Raw genomic sequence first — 16,493 nt, 5'->3', positions numbered from 1 at the left:
CATGAATCTTAATAAGGTAAATCGGGAGTGACGTAGAACATGTGCTGTTGAAGGTTTGTTTAACATATTTCTTATTAGTTTAACAAAGTTAGTCCTGCTATTTAGATAATAATCACATTATAAATGAAAAATCTGGACTTTTTTTTAAAGATAGGTGAAATATTTAATCTACTAATTATGAACTGGGTTGTGGTTTAACACACTAACCTTTATCTTTTCATATCAGTGTGTTTGGAAAACAGCACACTTTTATTGAGCAATGGTGTTTACGCAAATTCGTATAATTATATAAGATTCTTGGTCATTAGAGTAATGAGAAATGAATTACACTTACAGGATTGTTGCACCATTAGCTCCAAATTGATAAGATTACCACCAGTAACCTGTCAGTCAGTAAATAGACCATAAAAAACACAAGACGATAGACGATAACAATGACCACAAGCACTTGGACTTCCATAGCAATTTATGGGGGGGAAAAAAAGAAACCCAAAACAAAACAAAGCAATTTTGCGGCGTGGGAGCAGTCGAGTGAACCTGAAAAGAAAGCCTGTGGGGTGCTGGGAGTGTCCAGATTGAAAGCACATGCTGGCTGATCTAAACTCTTAGTCTTTATTCTGTTTTGGCTCAGCGGTTCTTTTGACACATCATATATCAACTTAAGTAAAACTATAAAAAACTCAAATCATGAGGCTGATGGGGACAAATGGTGGGCTGAGCTGAATAGTTTCCTGACTTGTGGCTTTTGTTTTCAATCACTGCAGGCTGGATTGGGTTTTATTCAGCTCACGCGCTCTGCAGCTGATAAGCAAACAATATCAATAAACTCAAGACGGCAACATTTAAGTTGCTCAGCATTTCTATATTCTAAAGAAAATGCAAGCTATATTAATATATGTATCGCATACTGTGCATAACATACTTACAGACTTTTACATATATGTGAAATATTGAATGAATCCTCAAAAATGAAGTCAGATACTGTTTCTAGCACTTTAATGAACGGCCTTCATTTAGTAGCTTCTGCCTGCTGTACATTTATTTAAAAACATTTTGTAAGATTATATTCAATATAAAAATAAAACAATTACATTTAAAAAAAAAAACACTTGATCATAAAGTGGTTCACATATATATAAAATAACTGATCATTAAAAATGTTCTTTTGCCACCGTGAGCATTCCTTTTGAGGCATTCATCTTTCAGCTATTTGGACAATTTAGTAGCTTTTCATTCCTACTAAGGACAGGTGTTGGTATGAAAACACTGCATCTAACTTCTTCTGTTGGTCCTTTTGACAAAGTGTAAATTGTAATGACGTCCTACCTATTTTACCTAAAAATCCATGAAATAGAATTCATCTGCTTCTTTGTGGTGCATAAATATTTGGTCTCTCTTAACCAATAAGTTCAATTGGCTAAAAACAAAAGCTGCATTGATTAGTGTTTTCATCCATGCTCAGTCATCCTGGTAAGGAAATCCCCAAAAGTTGATTCTGTTCATGTGGATGTAGAGTTTTCAGTGGGAGAAACATTTCGTCACTCATCCAAGTGACTTCTTCAGACGTCCAGATGAACAGGACCAACTTTTTGGGATGCACTGATTAGTGTTTCATTTCTTTACAGTCTTTATCAGTACAGTGCGGCCTTAACGTCAGCTTAGAATAGGCTTTCCGTTTCATTTTCACTTCCAACAACAGACCTTTGAGCCTTTATTTCAAAACATATCGCGTTTTATTTAAGACACTGAGGTTCTCGACATCCCATCTTGCATAAAATCATCACTAAAAACAGTTATGTCAATGGCTCTGACTCCCTTAAACTGAACATATAGCACCATAGGATCAGTGCGTGCGTTTTAGTAGTTTGTGTGAGCTTCCTCTTTATTCCTGCATCAAGCTCAAAACAACTAGACCTGTGCTAGCGAGCTCTGCGTGTTACAGTTAACTAAAGCTTGTGGATGGTTTCCCCAGTTGCCAGCCCCTGAATCTATCCCATGAGCCTTCACTCTCAGAGTAATGCCACTTTCGCTTCAAATCAAAACAGGCCTTCTGCATTTATGTGTGGAAAGCCTACATCCAAAATCCTTCTTTGAGTAATGAATATATTAAAACTAGAATAATAAATCATATCATTCTGAGCAGATATCAATTTGATGTGGAAACATTACTTTTGATGTTTTCAAATTTGACACTTCTTCATTTTTCCAAACCACATTTTTTGACATAAAAGGGCAGGAACTGGCAACAAAGTCCCAACCGCAATTCTTCCAATGAAGCTGATCTGAATGTTTTTCCTCAGTCGGCAGCTTTTATTAAAAATTAATCTGACTTGAAATGATGGTGGCATTACTCACAAAGCCTTGCACGAGACAGAAAGGTAGAATTGTTCCTCTATAGCTGTGTGAAGCAAGAAAATATTATATACAGGCACACAATCAGAGTTCATGTATGCAACATTCAAACACACACACACTCTCCCATGCCATTCACTCAGTACTCAGCACATATTTTTGACATCAACATGTGTCCGTCATTCCAAGGTGAGATTGCACTTGGTGCTAAGATTTGTTGCGGATAAGGTGAATGGGAAACAACTGGGACGTCCCGAGGGATCGGTGGATGGTGCTGGGGATGGAGTGCAGCTTCTGCAAGCTGTCCAGAGAGTTGGACCGGTACATACAGCATGTGTGCATACATCCATAGCAGTGACAGGGAGGTACAGAGGTTCAACCTGGGAATACCAGGCTGGATGACATACAGGACTCCCCTCGTCTTTTAGTTGATCTTGTTAGCGCGTCTTCTAGATTTCTTCACCCTGGAGAAAGATTCAGAAGGTATTAAGATGAGTTTATGTAACTGAAAACAACTTCATTTTAGCTGGCACAGTTATATTTACATATTTACATTTAAAAATTCATGAGAACAAATAATGGGTTATTGTTGAGCCACAGGTTAAAAACATGTTATCCAGTTTTATGTGACTTTAGTCATTTGAAATTCATCTCCTCTTGGAATGAGCTGGGCATCACTGGTATAAAGGATGAGCAAGTTGTTTTTGGCCTTTTTCAGAGAGCATCATATATGAATGTAAGTTTTGGAACTAAACACATTATCTTCAATTTGGTTAATATAGGCTCTTAAAAGGAGATCAATTTTTGGTTTCATTTTAGGGGGATATATGAACAAATGCGCTCTTACAAGGCACATTCTCATAAGCACCGAATATCTTATATCTAACTCACTTTATGTTCTTTCAGCTTACATCTTTTGGGTGTTTCTGGTGTTTGTAAGAACACATTAGTATAAAAAAGGATTTTTCCATTCATTATTGCCTATTTTGAGAACCTCTAGAATAAAATAACACTTAACACGACTCTCATGCCAAGTCTCGTGTGCACTTCTGGTCATTTTCATATAAAAGTGCATATGAGGGAAATGTAATTATGTCCGATGAGAGAAGACAGATCAGGAAGTTTGTAAAACCTTCTGGTGCAGTATTATATATGCCTAACTATAATCATAAATCTTTCACTTCTCTGATGATTTTATAAGCTTGTGTTTGCCATGCTTGAATTATGGTGTCTGGGAAGCATCACTTGCAACCCCGAGGCAGTTTGCATTGGCTAAAGGTGAAGTTGGAACAATGGGAGACCATTTACAAAACTTTTGGCTTTACCAGATTGACCGGTTAATCATGAAGTGAATCATTCAGTAAATCATTTATGTTTTTGTTTAATGAAATGCCTAGATTGGAGTTCAGAGGCTCTTTTTAGCATCAAACAGGGTGATCTAATGGCACGTTTTGCTCCCCAATGCAAAAATTTGTCATGTTAAAAGACTAATTGATCATTAGAAATATGTGGTTTTAATTATGTAAGTAGAGCTGAATGCTGTTCTTCTGATTAATACTTGGCTACTGATGTGCTTTAAATTCCTGAATATAGTGTAAAAATGGCTATAAAAGTAAAACAGAACCCATAACAGTGGTGGATGTAAAACCTCAATTGTCAGCTTAAAATGCCTGGTGGAAAAAAGCTATAATATCATGGTTTTTGAGCCAACAAGTGGAAAGTTTTTCTTGACAGTTATGATGTGTGACGCATATTCAACTCTTAACCTCTCGTACTTCCACCAGCTGGATTAGGATGCATTTAGCTACATGTTAAAGAGGCATTTAGTTTTTAAAGGTTACTAAAAATAAAGATATCCCTAGCATTAACACCAAGTCTAAGAGAAGATCTGGTACGTGTTAAGAGGTTAACATGCAGAATCCCATGAGCGACACGAAAGGCTGATATTTGGGTATGACAGATTATTTGCTGCTGCGCCACATCCCAGCTTCAGTGAACTACGACAATGCCTATAATAAGACTACATTTAAAAAAAAAATCTGCAGTCACAGAAGTCCTTCGCTACAATAATAAACAATGTCTTGTAACTCCTCAGATATTCCTTTATTGTTTGTTTCACATTGTGCACTTTAAGTGTTTATACTGTTTAAAGAAGCAGGCATGCAGCCTGACGATAATCACCACCAGACATGTTGGGAGCAGTTCTTTCCTTTTATGTGAAAGGCACATATTTACAGCATAGCCCATTAAAAAGTGAAACAGCTACTGCAGTTTTCATCAATAGTTTTTAGTCCCGTTGTGCTGGTCCCCAACCAGAAGCGTTCTTTTACAGATATGCAATTCGTGATGATAATTATGTGTAAAGTTTTAAAGTTAACGTAAGTGCTCTGATTTGGCTGACTATCTCAGATGTGCTTATGAGAAAATAGGAAGCAGACATACCAGTGGTAGATTTATCTCTGGTCTTACTTGATGCTCATTATTTCACAGATAATAACTCACTGGCTTACATCAACCATGTCACCAATTTCAGAGACTAATTGTCAGTAGGAAACTGAGAAACGGCCTTTTTTTTTAACATTGGTTTATTTGCAAGCTCTAAACTTAGAGGAGAAGGGAACCATATTTCATTTCTGTCTTCGTCAGCGATGCTCATGCCATTCGTAGATAGATAGAGGGGGTTTCTTACTTGTTAATGGCATTCTTTAAGTACTGCTGCAGCCATTTGGTCTCAGGGTTGATGCAAACTTCCCTGTTGCTCTTCAGCTTTGCACTGTGGAAGAAAAAAAGCATGAATTGATTTGGTTACGCGACACGTTCTGCCAAAATGAAGCAACCTTGAAAACAAAGCTGTTTTGACTGGCTGACTTTAAGCCTCTTTTTCTGACTGCACTAGTTGGAAAAATGGGGAGCAGATTTGTTCACCCAGAAGCTCAAGGTGTAGATTTGAGGTAGGATGTGGGGAAATCTCCACCAATGAAAACATGAAGGAAGGAAGCACAGGAATTACTTAGAAACACTGTAATTTTACTCAGTGAGGCAACAGTGCTGAACTAATTCAGCAGCAACACAGTGTCTCCTGGTATGTTGATAACTAAGACTGTTGCTGCTAGTTTGCTAACTACATAAAGCCCGCTCTGTATACACTTTGCTGTACATATCTAAATACTATATACTGTCAAGTTCCCGTGTTTATACTGTACATTTAATAACCAGTTCTCCATCCTTTATTTATTCTGTAATTTATTCCAGCAGTGTTGCACTCTGCACCATTGTACCACCAACATGGTGTTATTGTCTGTGTCATGTTGCTGTTGTATGTACTGTCTGTTTGTCTATTCTGTTTAAACTGAGAGCCAAGAAAAAACGGAGCCCAGTTCTTTGTATGTGTACACATAGTTGGCCAATAAAGCCAAATCTGATTCTAATCTTAAGGAAATGTTGCGTGACCTTCTTGTTTTCAGACAAACTAAATAACACTGCTGATTCCTTAAAAGCATCACAGACATTGTTTGAATGTGCACAAGGTTTGGAACATGGGGGGAAGGATATCTGTGTGAGCTATTATAAACAGGGGTTTATAAGTTAAAACAAAGGAATTTATCACTTGGGCCACCTTTAATCAGATTAAAGACAGAGGATAGATGTGTAATATCAGGGAGGATAATATTAAATGATAAAAGTTACGTTATTTGAAAGCAGTACAGAATGCATCTGAGTCTTGTTGCATTTTGTTGCATTATATGTTGAAAAATTACCTGGTACCAGAAACACCTCCACCAGAAACTGATGCAACAATAGGTACAAATTAGTTCCACAAAATTCACCAGAATCCAGGAAATAAAGTTTCTGATACTCAAAATTTCCTGAGAGAGGAACCAAACACCCCTTAATGTGTCTACCTGTGCACATGCTGGTAGCTAGCTGCCCAAGGAGGTGAAAAATGCAAAAAAAGGAGAGCCATAGAAACTATTTAAGCTAAGGAACAGCTTAAAAACAACAATAATTTGGCATTAACTCTACTAGTAAAAAAAACTATATATTACCAGAATACAAGCAAGTTTTTAAAAATAAAAACAACAAAAAAACTCCCCCAAAACTGTCCTGTCCCAACTTTTGGTTTTCAAAGTGGGGTGCAGGCAGTGCGATGGCTTTGTATTGCCACATTCTCCGCATGTTTACATTTGCTTCTGCAGTACATTTTTTCCACACTTATCCTGGTTTCCACATAAAAGAGGAGTAAGAGAGATAACGAGGAATCAAAGTGTTTAAGCCCAAAGCAAACTCAGAGGCAATAAATCACTTTCAAGGACATGTAAGGGTTGCAGTTTCAAATTTGGCCCTCTTGTGTAGCTCGACATCCTGCAGTGTTGTACAGTACAGAGGCTTTATCTTTTTCTTCGGCTGTGCGGTTAACCAAACTGTAACAAGACCTCTCAGTAACCTCAACAAAGTGTGACCGGCATTTTAATGGATTCCTCAAGAAGCTCATCCAGCCTCCTTTTCTGATTCTCTTGTGTTCAGGGTACAGTCCTTGCGCAATGACAACAAATCAAGCGTTATTATTCAGTGGGAAGCACAACCTAACATCCTTGTTTATAGCATTTAAATAGGTGCTCCTTGGCTGTGCTACCTAATATTATTGATTTATGGCTAATATAGATTAATAGCAATGTATATACCTTTAGTTTGTCTCTTGGAAATAAATCAGTAAATCTAAGTTTTTTACTAAAGCTACAAAACTCTTAAAGCATTTTTAAAAGCTAACCAGCACTTTTTTTTAACCATAATGGGAACAAAAATAGCCCCTCACTGTTTATGGTTTATCGGCTGTTAAATAAATCAGAAGTGAAATGAGCAAAACATGCCAGGATTAAAAGGTCTACGGGGGTTGAGCTCAGATACACCTCAGATAAGCTCTAAAAATCTCTGCACATCTAAAAACACATCCAAGCTCAAAGCTGGAGGATTACTACACATAACAGGCTGTCACCGTCTGCTCGGCGGTGAAAAATCACAGCTCGCTGTTTCTGCTCAAGGACGGCTGAAGGGGGGAGGCTGGTATCGCCGATCACACCGCCCTGTATGACTTGTAAAGCTGTCTCTGCACTGCACACTAAACATCTTCACACATAGTCTGACACAAACTTTATACGTGGGAAGGCCTTTTGATTGGGCTGGTTTCATGTAAGACTTTTAAAAGGTGCAACATCAGAGGTTTGTTTAAGTAATCAGTCACTTTCGCTACCAGTCATAAATCCTTTTTGGTGGTATAGGGTGAAACTTATGGTATAAGTCTATATTTTTCAATATATATATATATATATATATATATATATATATATATATATATATATATATATATAATCCCACTACTGTTTAAGTCTGGGGTTTGGTTATTTATTTGATTTTGTTTCTGTTTTTGTCTGTAATTCACTGATTATGCTCCTCTTGAAGACAGAGTTTTTAAATATTAGTCTTTTTGGGAAGGCAGATGTCAATGTGTGTAACTTAAAAAACAAAAACGTTGCTTTAAATTTTTATTCCAGGTACTTTTCTGGGTGCACATGTTAACACGTCTGTTTTGTGGAGGTTTTTAAACATATTTGTTAAATGACTTCAGATTTAAATAAACTAGAAGTCTATCAAAATTAGCCCTACAGAACGTGAAATGTTGCTTGACCGTCAACACTTTATGTTAAGTAAAATATACAATTGTAATACTCAGAAAAACAGACATTTTTCTTCTTGAATTATTGAATTTTTCTTCCCAGATTATTTCCCCCTCAGGATTCAGGGGTGCTGCAGGGTGGTCACAGAGTGTGTGCTGATGTCTGGTCTGTTAATAGAGAGCTAAGCCAGACATTTAGGAGAGGATTTGTTCTGTTGTCAGTCACTGACTCTGGGTGAGTTTCGGACCCAATGGGGTGATCGCAGGGGGCACGCAACAGGGTCTTACCCTGCTCCAAACATGTGGATATCACACCTCTGTGGCAAAAGGTCGTGCATGAGAGTTAACAGCTCAGAGGTGTAGCGCCCCGCTGCTCCCCGTTCTCCACCCTCCATCTCATGTCACACATCTCTGTAAATTAAACACTGCTTTCATATTCAGTTTGTGCCCCCCTCTCTTGCTTGCCCCTCTGATATACCACCTCCCTTATTCCTCACTGCATTTAGAGGCAGATGAGCAAATGGCCCCTCAAACTTAAAAGAGCAGTTCGGGAGCACAAGCCTGATCCCGAATCCTTCAAACGTCAGGAGGCCAAACAGCTCCGTAACTGGATCTGTGTTTGCTTTTTCTCATGGGGTCGCCCTCCCTCCCTACACACAAACACACACACACACACACACACACACACACACACACACACACACACACACACACACTTTTTTGTTTTATTAGGGGTTGCCAGCTCATCAGCTCGGAAGCTGTCTGTTATTTTGATGTTTCTCACTTCATCCTGTTTATCTGTCTGCCTGTCTGGATGACCAACTGAGAACCTAAACCCTAATTGACTTGGCTGGAATTTGGGGGCCGGAGTTCCACAAGCAGCAGGTAGCAATTACTTCACAGCAAGTTAATACCAACAGCGTGGCGGCCTGGTTTGGAGGGTTGTTGTCAAGCTAGGGTGAAGGGATGAGGGCACACAGTGGGAGAAGGGGAGGAGTTTTTGCGGGTGAAAGAGGGTGTTATGTTACCGACTTTCTTTCATGCTCCTCAATAGAGATATCGGAGCGCCGCTCTGCGGGCTCCTTGTCTGAATGACTTCTTGACTCCTCTGGCAGTTTTCTGGAGGAGGTTAGAGGGAGTTTGTAGCCCAGCCACAGGACTGGTTGTCCTTCCTGACCTTTGCCATTCGGTTACCCCTTCCAACCATCACCAGCCCCTCCTTTCTTTGTGGAAGAAGCCTCCAGTCCTTTAGCCTTTTGGCCTTGAGGCTTCTGCCGTCCAGATTTTCCATAGCTAACAAATTAAGGAAGGTTCTTTTGTTAATGTGTTCCAGACCAGAGAAATTATTCTCAACGTTGCTGACCAGATTCAGGCGGAAATGAAAAAAAAAAAAGTAGATGAGGGACACAAGGGTCAGCAGAAATACAAAGGTAATCACTTTGACCCTTAATTATTGCTTCCTTTGCTAAACATAAATGGCCCCTCGAGCTCTGACCGTTAGCGCTTTCCTCTCTCTGAGTGGATTGTGTTGTTTTAAAGTCAGCCGCTCACTCACTCAGGAAAGCCTAGAAGGATATTAACACCATATCTCACACATACCTCACACATCAGCAGTGTATTACATTTATTTCTGTTTCCTCTTGTTAAAGAGGACTATAGATAGACTTAGATAGACCCCAAAATAGCTTACACTTCAAACACAGCCCTTTTGTAGTTTGTACTCACTGTTATGAACTGGTCTTGAATGATATGTGTGCGCTGTTCTTACTGGCATTACACTAATATGTATATATATTATTTGTATAGTTCATTAAACAGAGAAGGTAATGCATGCCAGTGTCGTTTAAATTCTTTATTGTGTTCCTATATTGTTTTTTTGTTTTCCCACATCTGGTTATTGTGACTGTGACTGTGTCTGGGAGTTTGAGGAGAACAGGTTCACTTGCAAAAGCACAGCACAGATATCACGTACTGAGCTAATCTATCACAAAATGGTTACTTTACATTATCCTGCTTTTTACAGCCTAAAAATGAACCTTGACACACTGAAATCTAAAAGAATCCACTTAAACAGGCCACAGGAGTGACAGACTCATTCAAACAGTCATCAGATAATTACACCAGGAAACACATTTCTTGAAGTTAATCACCCCTGCAACATGAGACTCATCTACTTACATGACTTGGAAGGGGCAGTTGGGCGTGTGGAGAAACTTGAGCTCTTTGATGGAGCGCTGGGGAACCGTGTTGAGAGTGGATCGACACCAGCAGCGCTCAACCAGACTGATGGGCTTTGCTACAAACAGAGGACAAGGAAGATTACAAATTAGCATGAAGCTTAGAAAATGCAACAAAATCTCAAGAGACCTGGCTGTTAAAAACCTTAACAAGTACTGACTGTTCCTATTCTGCAACATTGCACTCTTAAGCTCTGGCATTCACACAACTATATATTTAGGAAGGAGTTAGGAAGAGGAATTTGAAAACTGAAAGACGGGACAAAAATTTGCTTTGGGATCCAAAGACAAATCCAGAGACAAAGCTGCACCTGCCTTATTTCAATATGTAAGAGCAAGAAAAGCCTAACAAGCTTTTTGTGAACAAAGGAGAAATCAGCCAACACAGAGACACATTCAGCATCACTCATGTGGAGCTCTGCAGGGCAGTGTGTGGCAGACGTTGGACTTCAAGATAAATGATTCTGTTAACTTGCCAAAGAAAACTTATTCAGATCACAGTGGATGAAATGAGCAGCAGTATCTGATATTTCATTTCATTGCCCTTTAACAAAAGAAAGGGTCATTTTGGTTCAAGTGAGGATTTAAATACCTACATCAACTTAAATCAAATCCAAGCACAGCAGGTTCTGATTCATTTGGGTTGCGATTAAGCGTACCTTTCACCTCGTTGGACAAATTAAACATGGTAAATGGCCTGTATTTATATAGCACTTTCTAGTCCCTAAGGACCCCAAAGCGCTTTTACATATCCAGTCATTCACCCATTCACACACACATTCACACACAAATTAAAGGCATGTTTAATCTACTGTAACAAATCTTAACAAAGCATGGGAATGTATAAATTTACCTCCTATGTCTGTGAACAACATCCTCATTAAAAAGAGATTAGCCCTTTCTGACCACCCGCTCGCTCACACTCTCACACACACACGCTTGCAGAATTTTAGCTTTTCACTCCTGGAGCATTCAGCCAAGCCACTCTAAAGGAGAAGGGTCCTCAACATTCAATTTCCAATATTCACCTCTTTTATGAAAGCACTCTGCAGCTCAGACGGCCTCTATGAGGTACATTCTTAAAATGATTACAATGTGAGTCCATGGAGGCTTGTCGGTGCCCCCGAGGACTACAGATGCACAGTAATAAGACTAAATACTTCCCTAAAAGTTTTCAAATGAAAGAAAAGATGAGGGTTGTTAAAAATGAGGGAAAGGATGAAGGAAAACCTGGCTGGCAATAAAAGTTAAAAAGAAACCAGCCGAATAGCCTTTAATTGCATCATTATAGAGGGCTTTGAATGGAAATAAAATGCATCAAAGTGTGCTTTAAGAAATTACAAAATTTCACAGAGCTGATTCTTTACATCAGCCATGCCCTGCCTGTACAAAAAAATGTCCAAATTACTCAAACCTACAATTAACATATAATTAAATGTAATTGAAATCTTAAAATCAGGTGCATCAATAATAAAGCTCTTTTTTTTACAAGGTTCAGTGTATTCTTTTTTTTCATAAAGAAACAGCAAATGTCCTGTCCCAAATGCCTAAATCCTCAGTAATATCGCTCTAATGATTCGCACCCATTCAGGGTCTTTTCTCATGCAAACTAAGGGATCATTATGCAGGATGCAGCACTGGGGCCAGAAGCATGTGTCCACCACTGATTTATCCCTAATTAGAAACTAATTATAAGGATGAAGTGAGCAAAGGCAAATACACATGTCTAGGTCTAACTCTTGAATATTCAATCTGAGCTCTTAGTGGAGCAGAAACGATACGCTTAGGATAAATCCTGCTGGGGAACTCAACACCCGTCTTGTTCCCTACCAAGGTTAAATGTGGGAGGTAAATGTGGGGTCAATGCGGTGGCAGCAGTCCACCTCCGATATAAGATATTTGCCCAAAATTGAAACAAATTCTTATAAACATTTTGTTTAAAAAGGCTGTTTTTCCGTCTTTTAGATTTTGATTAATATCAGTATATTCTCTACATATTCTCTTCTAGCGTCCCACACAAGAACTTGCAGTAGGGAAATATTTTCATTCAAGTTTAATTTTCTAATTATGTATAAAAATATATGCTTGTTTCCACAAACCGAAATACAAACTGCAAAATTATAATAATTTTAAAAACTAGCAAAGCAAAACGCAATGACTCGGCACCTGTCCTAAACAACAACAACCAAAAAGCCTTTATTTTGTACTTCATTTACTCTCCAGAGAGTTTAAGTTATACTGTAGCTATTTAATTAATGTATAAATAATTTTATAATAACATTTCAATCTGTTACCCAATTTTCTGTCTAGATATTTATCGACGTAGAAGGAAAGCAGGTGATCGAAGAACTGGAATTTCACAGTCTTGCAATAAGGGATTTACCACGACTGCAACTTATCAATCATAAACAATTAAAATTAATGCTGACATAACCTAACAAACATAAACTTAATCCAGAAAAATGCTGTTCTAAACAGCCAATAAGAAAAATATAAATGTCGCAAGCTCCAGAATCTTAAACGTTTAAATTAGCCAAAATCTGTCTAAATGATGCTGTCAGCAATGTTCCTGAAGCGTTTAAAGTAAAGATAGAGGCTGCTGTCCCTCTGCTGGACTCACCGTTGGAGGTCGGAACATGTGTGGCCACGGCCAGCAGAGCCAGCAGTGCCATCAGTTTGACGTCCATGGTGGTGGGCTTGCAGGCTGCAGGAGGGCTTGCTCTCTTTCTCTGTTACAATCCAGGGCACGACTGTGGCCGCCAGCTTCGCTCTGCGCTGTGTTAAATCTTCAGACGGGCGAGAGAAAGTGAGCAGGAGACGGAGTCCCACTTTCTATAGAGGGGGGGGTCCCAGCGTGAGAGGAGGGAGGGAAGCCAGGGCAGGAGAAGGAGGGAGCGGCAGCCAGTCAGTAGAAACTTCCTCGATTGTAAATGCGTTTGGCTGCGAGTCAAGGAGAAAGTCTGAGGGCTATTCTCTTCGCCTCTTCACTAATTTTGGCTATTTTTTTCAGCCTCTCTCGCTTTCATTGCTTCATTGTGTCTATTTAATCTTCTCTGTTGTACTTTTCCTTCCCCTCTTCCATTTTTCAGTGTATTCTCTTCACCTTTACTTGCCATCTGCCACACACATGCATACAGAGTACAAGCATTTCTCCCCAGTCACTGTAGATTTTTGCTGGAAGCATCTCTTTCTGCATTTGGACTAATATTGTTTTATATGTCAGCTGCCTGTGGTGTATTTGTTTGCTGGGACTCAGGCTGCACCCTCTCCGCCCTGTTTTTTCCTCCATGCATCACTTTGGCTGTCGTTCTTTCTCATTTTCCCTCTTGCTGACTCTCTGTCATCTGGCTGGGCTCCTGTCCATGACGTCTGCTTCATGTCTTTATTGGGACTTTCATTGTTTTCTCGGTGAAGAAACTATTAGTAGACTTCATGTTTGTAAAGTTGTTAGTAAAAAGAAAACCTGGTTTAAGAAAAATGTAGATCCATTAAGTGATGAACTGTGAGTCTTTTTGTGCTGTTTTTAATTAAAATGTAGTCAAGGATAGAAAATTCTATTGTAAGTAGATTATCATCATCAACTACAAAAAATCTACCACATATATCCCCAAGAAATAAATGTTCTTTTGGTTGTTTTATTCACTAAATACATTGTGTGATAAATTATGACCGCAGTGTGTACGAGTGGGTCAGGATCTGCTCCTTCTCACCGAGGAGTTTCTTGAACGCTTTCTCAGAATTTGCTGATGTTGATCAAAGATTCTGGTTCGATTCTGGGAACGAACCGCAATCAGCATGTTGTTTATGGAAATGCTAAACCAACACAGTCATCAGTAACTGGAATGAGTTTCATCTTACAATAATACAAAGCACTAGATCAATATCATAGATAAGAAGCTTTCAGTAGATTTGAATATTTTTCATTTTTTGATGACCAAAGTTAACCGTGCCAGTTTCTTTCTTCACATGAGTTTTTATCTCTTCATTTATTTATTTAACTTTTGAGGTAAAAATATAATCCATATAATTTTTTTCAGAATAGCTTACTTTTTTAACACACATACTTACATACTCATAGGTGAAACACATTAACAACCCTAGTGGCAGGAATCCTGCAACAAAGTGAGCAAATAAAGCTCGGACACATGTTTCTGAAAAACTTTGATGATCTGATGGAGGTTTTTCCAGCTTCATCTGGAGGAAATCAGCTACGAGTGTAGCATGTAATAGGGGTGCAGATGCTATGCAGTTAGTCTGTGCGTTACGTGTGTCTGTATGTGTGTGCAAACATCCCTGTGATTATACATGTTTTGTGTCCTTTCCTGCACTGAATCCAGGAGCCGGTAAACTGAAACTGGCCTTCATGCCAGAACGTAACACCTTTTCTGTCAGACGAGTTGGAGATGGTTCAACAACTCCCACCCGCCCTCATGTGCAGTCTTCGACCACCATTAGCAGTAATAAAACCATGCACAGCTACAGACTGCCTGTCAATTCATACCCTGAAATCTCTCCCCCGCAGTTTACAGGCCTTAACCACTGCGGCGGGCTGAGAAACTGCTCGCAGGACTGCGGCCTGCTGGAAGCTATAAACCTGAGAGAGTGTTTACAGTTAACCAGAGAGTCACTCTATACAACTGCCGTTACCGGCGGGGAGATGAAACCGAGCTGTGAAGAGACAAACATATAATTACCTCAGAGGAATTTACTTATCTTTGAAAGCACAAACAACACATTTCTTTTATTGTTTTATGACCCAAGTAACACAGAATTCAATTACAAGCTTACGGTCATAGAGAGAGATACCTGTTTTATTATCTATATGGATGCTCTGCCTTAATCACACAATTACTAATGCTATTTTATAATTAGGCTAGAAAAGTTTTTCTAAGATGAATAGATTTTTGTTTTTGTTCCAACAGCATTAAAAACGTCCTGATCATCAGCAAAAATCCTTCAGAAACAGCGACACGGTTGCTTATTTTAACTCATTTACAAACCACATAATATTAACAAGTATAATATAATGCATTCGAATCTTCCACCTGTTAATCTTGATATGGAACAAAACAGAGCGTTGAGTTGCCTGGTTGGAGTTAACATAGGAGAGTATGAAAGAGTTAGCTCTAACTATGTCTGTTTGGTTTTTGTGCCTTCTTGCTAATAAATAGTTTCTATTTAGGGATAAAGCAGCAGTGGATACGTGGGCTGTTATATATTAAGGAGGAGAAAAAATGAGACTTGCTTTTATTATCACATTTTGCAAAAAGGCTGCAAAGTTGTAACGTCTGGGAAAAAAACTGACCAAGAACAATGTTGATAGTTTTTTTTAAATGGATTTAGAGAATGTATGATTTTTTTGAGAATAAAACATGAACAAATTTAGGAAAATATAGACAAAGAACAAATAGTGGCCACTAATACTTTTACATTACATGTGTAAAAACTTGCACAGTGTGAAAAGAAAATTATTACTTATGGGTAACACATTATTTGCTGAATTTGTTTATTTATTCGTTCGTCTCAACCCAAATTGTTTGATTTGATCAAACTTTGAAGCTCAGTGTTGTTATGTGCTCCACCTCTTTAACATGCACACTTAACTAGCTTAAATTTCAAAACTGCTGATTTGAGGATGCAGTAGCATTTTGTTGTAGGAAGTATTAAGTAAAATAAGTATATTATGTTTCTGGCTATCATTAACATTTACAAGTTAGCTTAGTTACACCCCGCCCCCCCACAAGCTAAATCCTGTTAATCCTTTCATCACAACACCGAGACTTGTATTTAGTGAGTCACAAAACAAATGTCAGAAGTGTTTTAGCCGCTCGAGTGCTAACATGCCACAGGAGTGCTGCTGCAGAGGAGACTGGGAATGCGATTGGCACGTTTACTGCTGACCTGTGGGACAACACTGTCACTTGTATCACACGTGGGATCAAAGGTCAGCGTTTCATGTCCCTGTATAGGGTTACAAGAGGTAGAGCTGCCAGGTCTTTGTTCTGGTCCGGTCCTGATAGACGAGCTTGCCTGAATGGCTGCCACGATGAGGGATGCGACGGGGAGCAGATGAGTATTTGGTCTTGGTGGATTGTCTCCATCAGGCCCCACATGCCATACATGCGAGCCCGTCCTATTTGAACGGGTCCAAATAAAGATTATTAGGTGCAATAAACTTTTTCCTTTGCACTGTAAATGCGATTGTAAAACTCTGCCAGGATGGGAGGATGTGG

The 16,493-nt window shown here is 38.9% G+C and overlaps 1 protein-coding gene across 1 annotated transcript; it reads right to left on the bottom strand.

The window, feature by feature from the left end:
* Positions 1-2,603: 2,603 nt before the first annotated feature.
* LOC120440579 (stromal cell-derived factor 1-like) lies at positions 2,604-13,067 on the bottom strand. Its single transcript, XM_039613291.1, has 4 exons — positions 12,881-13,067; positions 10,202-10,319; positions 5,042-5,125; positions 2,604-2,816 (listed from the first exon to the last, which is right to left on the bottom strand). The coding sequence occupies exons 1-4, from the start codon at positions 12,945-12,947 to the stop codon at positions 2,777-2,779; spliced, it is 309 nt and encodes a 102-aa protein (XP_039469225.1). The 5' UTR covers positions 12,948-13,067; the 3' UTR covers positions 2,604-2,776.
* Positions 13,068-16,493: the final 3,426 nt, after the last annotated feature.

Source organism: Oreochromis aureus, linkage group 6, assembly GCF_013358895.1.
Source record: "Oreochromis aureus strain Israel breed Guangdong linkage group 6, ZZ_aureus, whole genome shotgun sequence".
In the NCBI taxonomy this organism is placed as follows: domain Eukaryota; kingdom Metazoa; phylum Chordata; class Actinopteri; order Cichliformes; family Cichlidae; genus Oreochromis; species Oreochromis aureus.
The sequence above is the reverse complement of the archived record's forward strand: the minus strand, read 5'-3'. Positions and strand labels throughout refer to the sequence as shown.

Excerpts from the sequence above, each read along its gene's own strand:
- LOC120440579 (XM_039613291.1), bottom strand. The coding sequence starts at position 12,947 with ATGGACGTCAAACTGATGGCACTGCTGGCTCTGCTGGCCGTGGCCACA. Across the intron at positions 10,320-12,880 it reads ACATGTTCCGACCTCCAACG|CAAAGCCCATCAGTCTGGTT; the intron begins GTGAGTCCAGCA and ends CTCTGTTTGTAG. Across the intron at positions 5,126-10,201 it reads AACTGCCCCTTCCAAGTCAT|TGCAAAGCTGAAGAGCAACA; the intron begins GTAAGTAGATGA and ends TTTCTTCCACAG.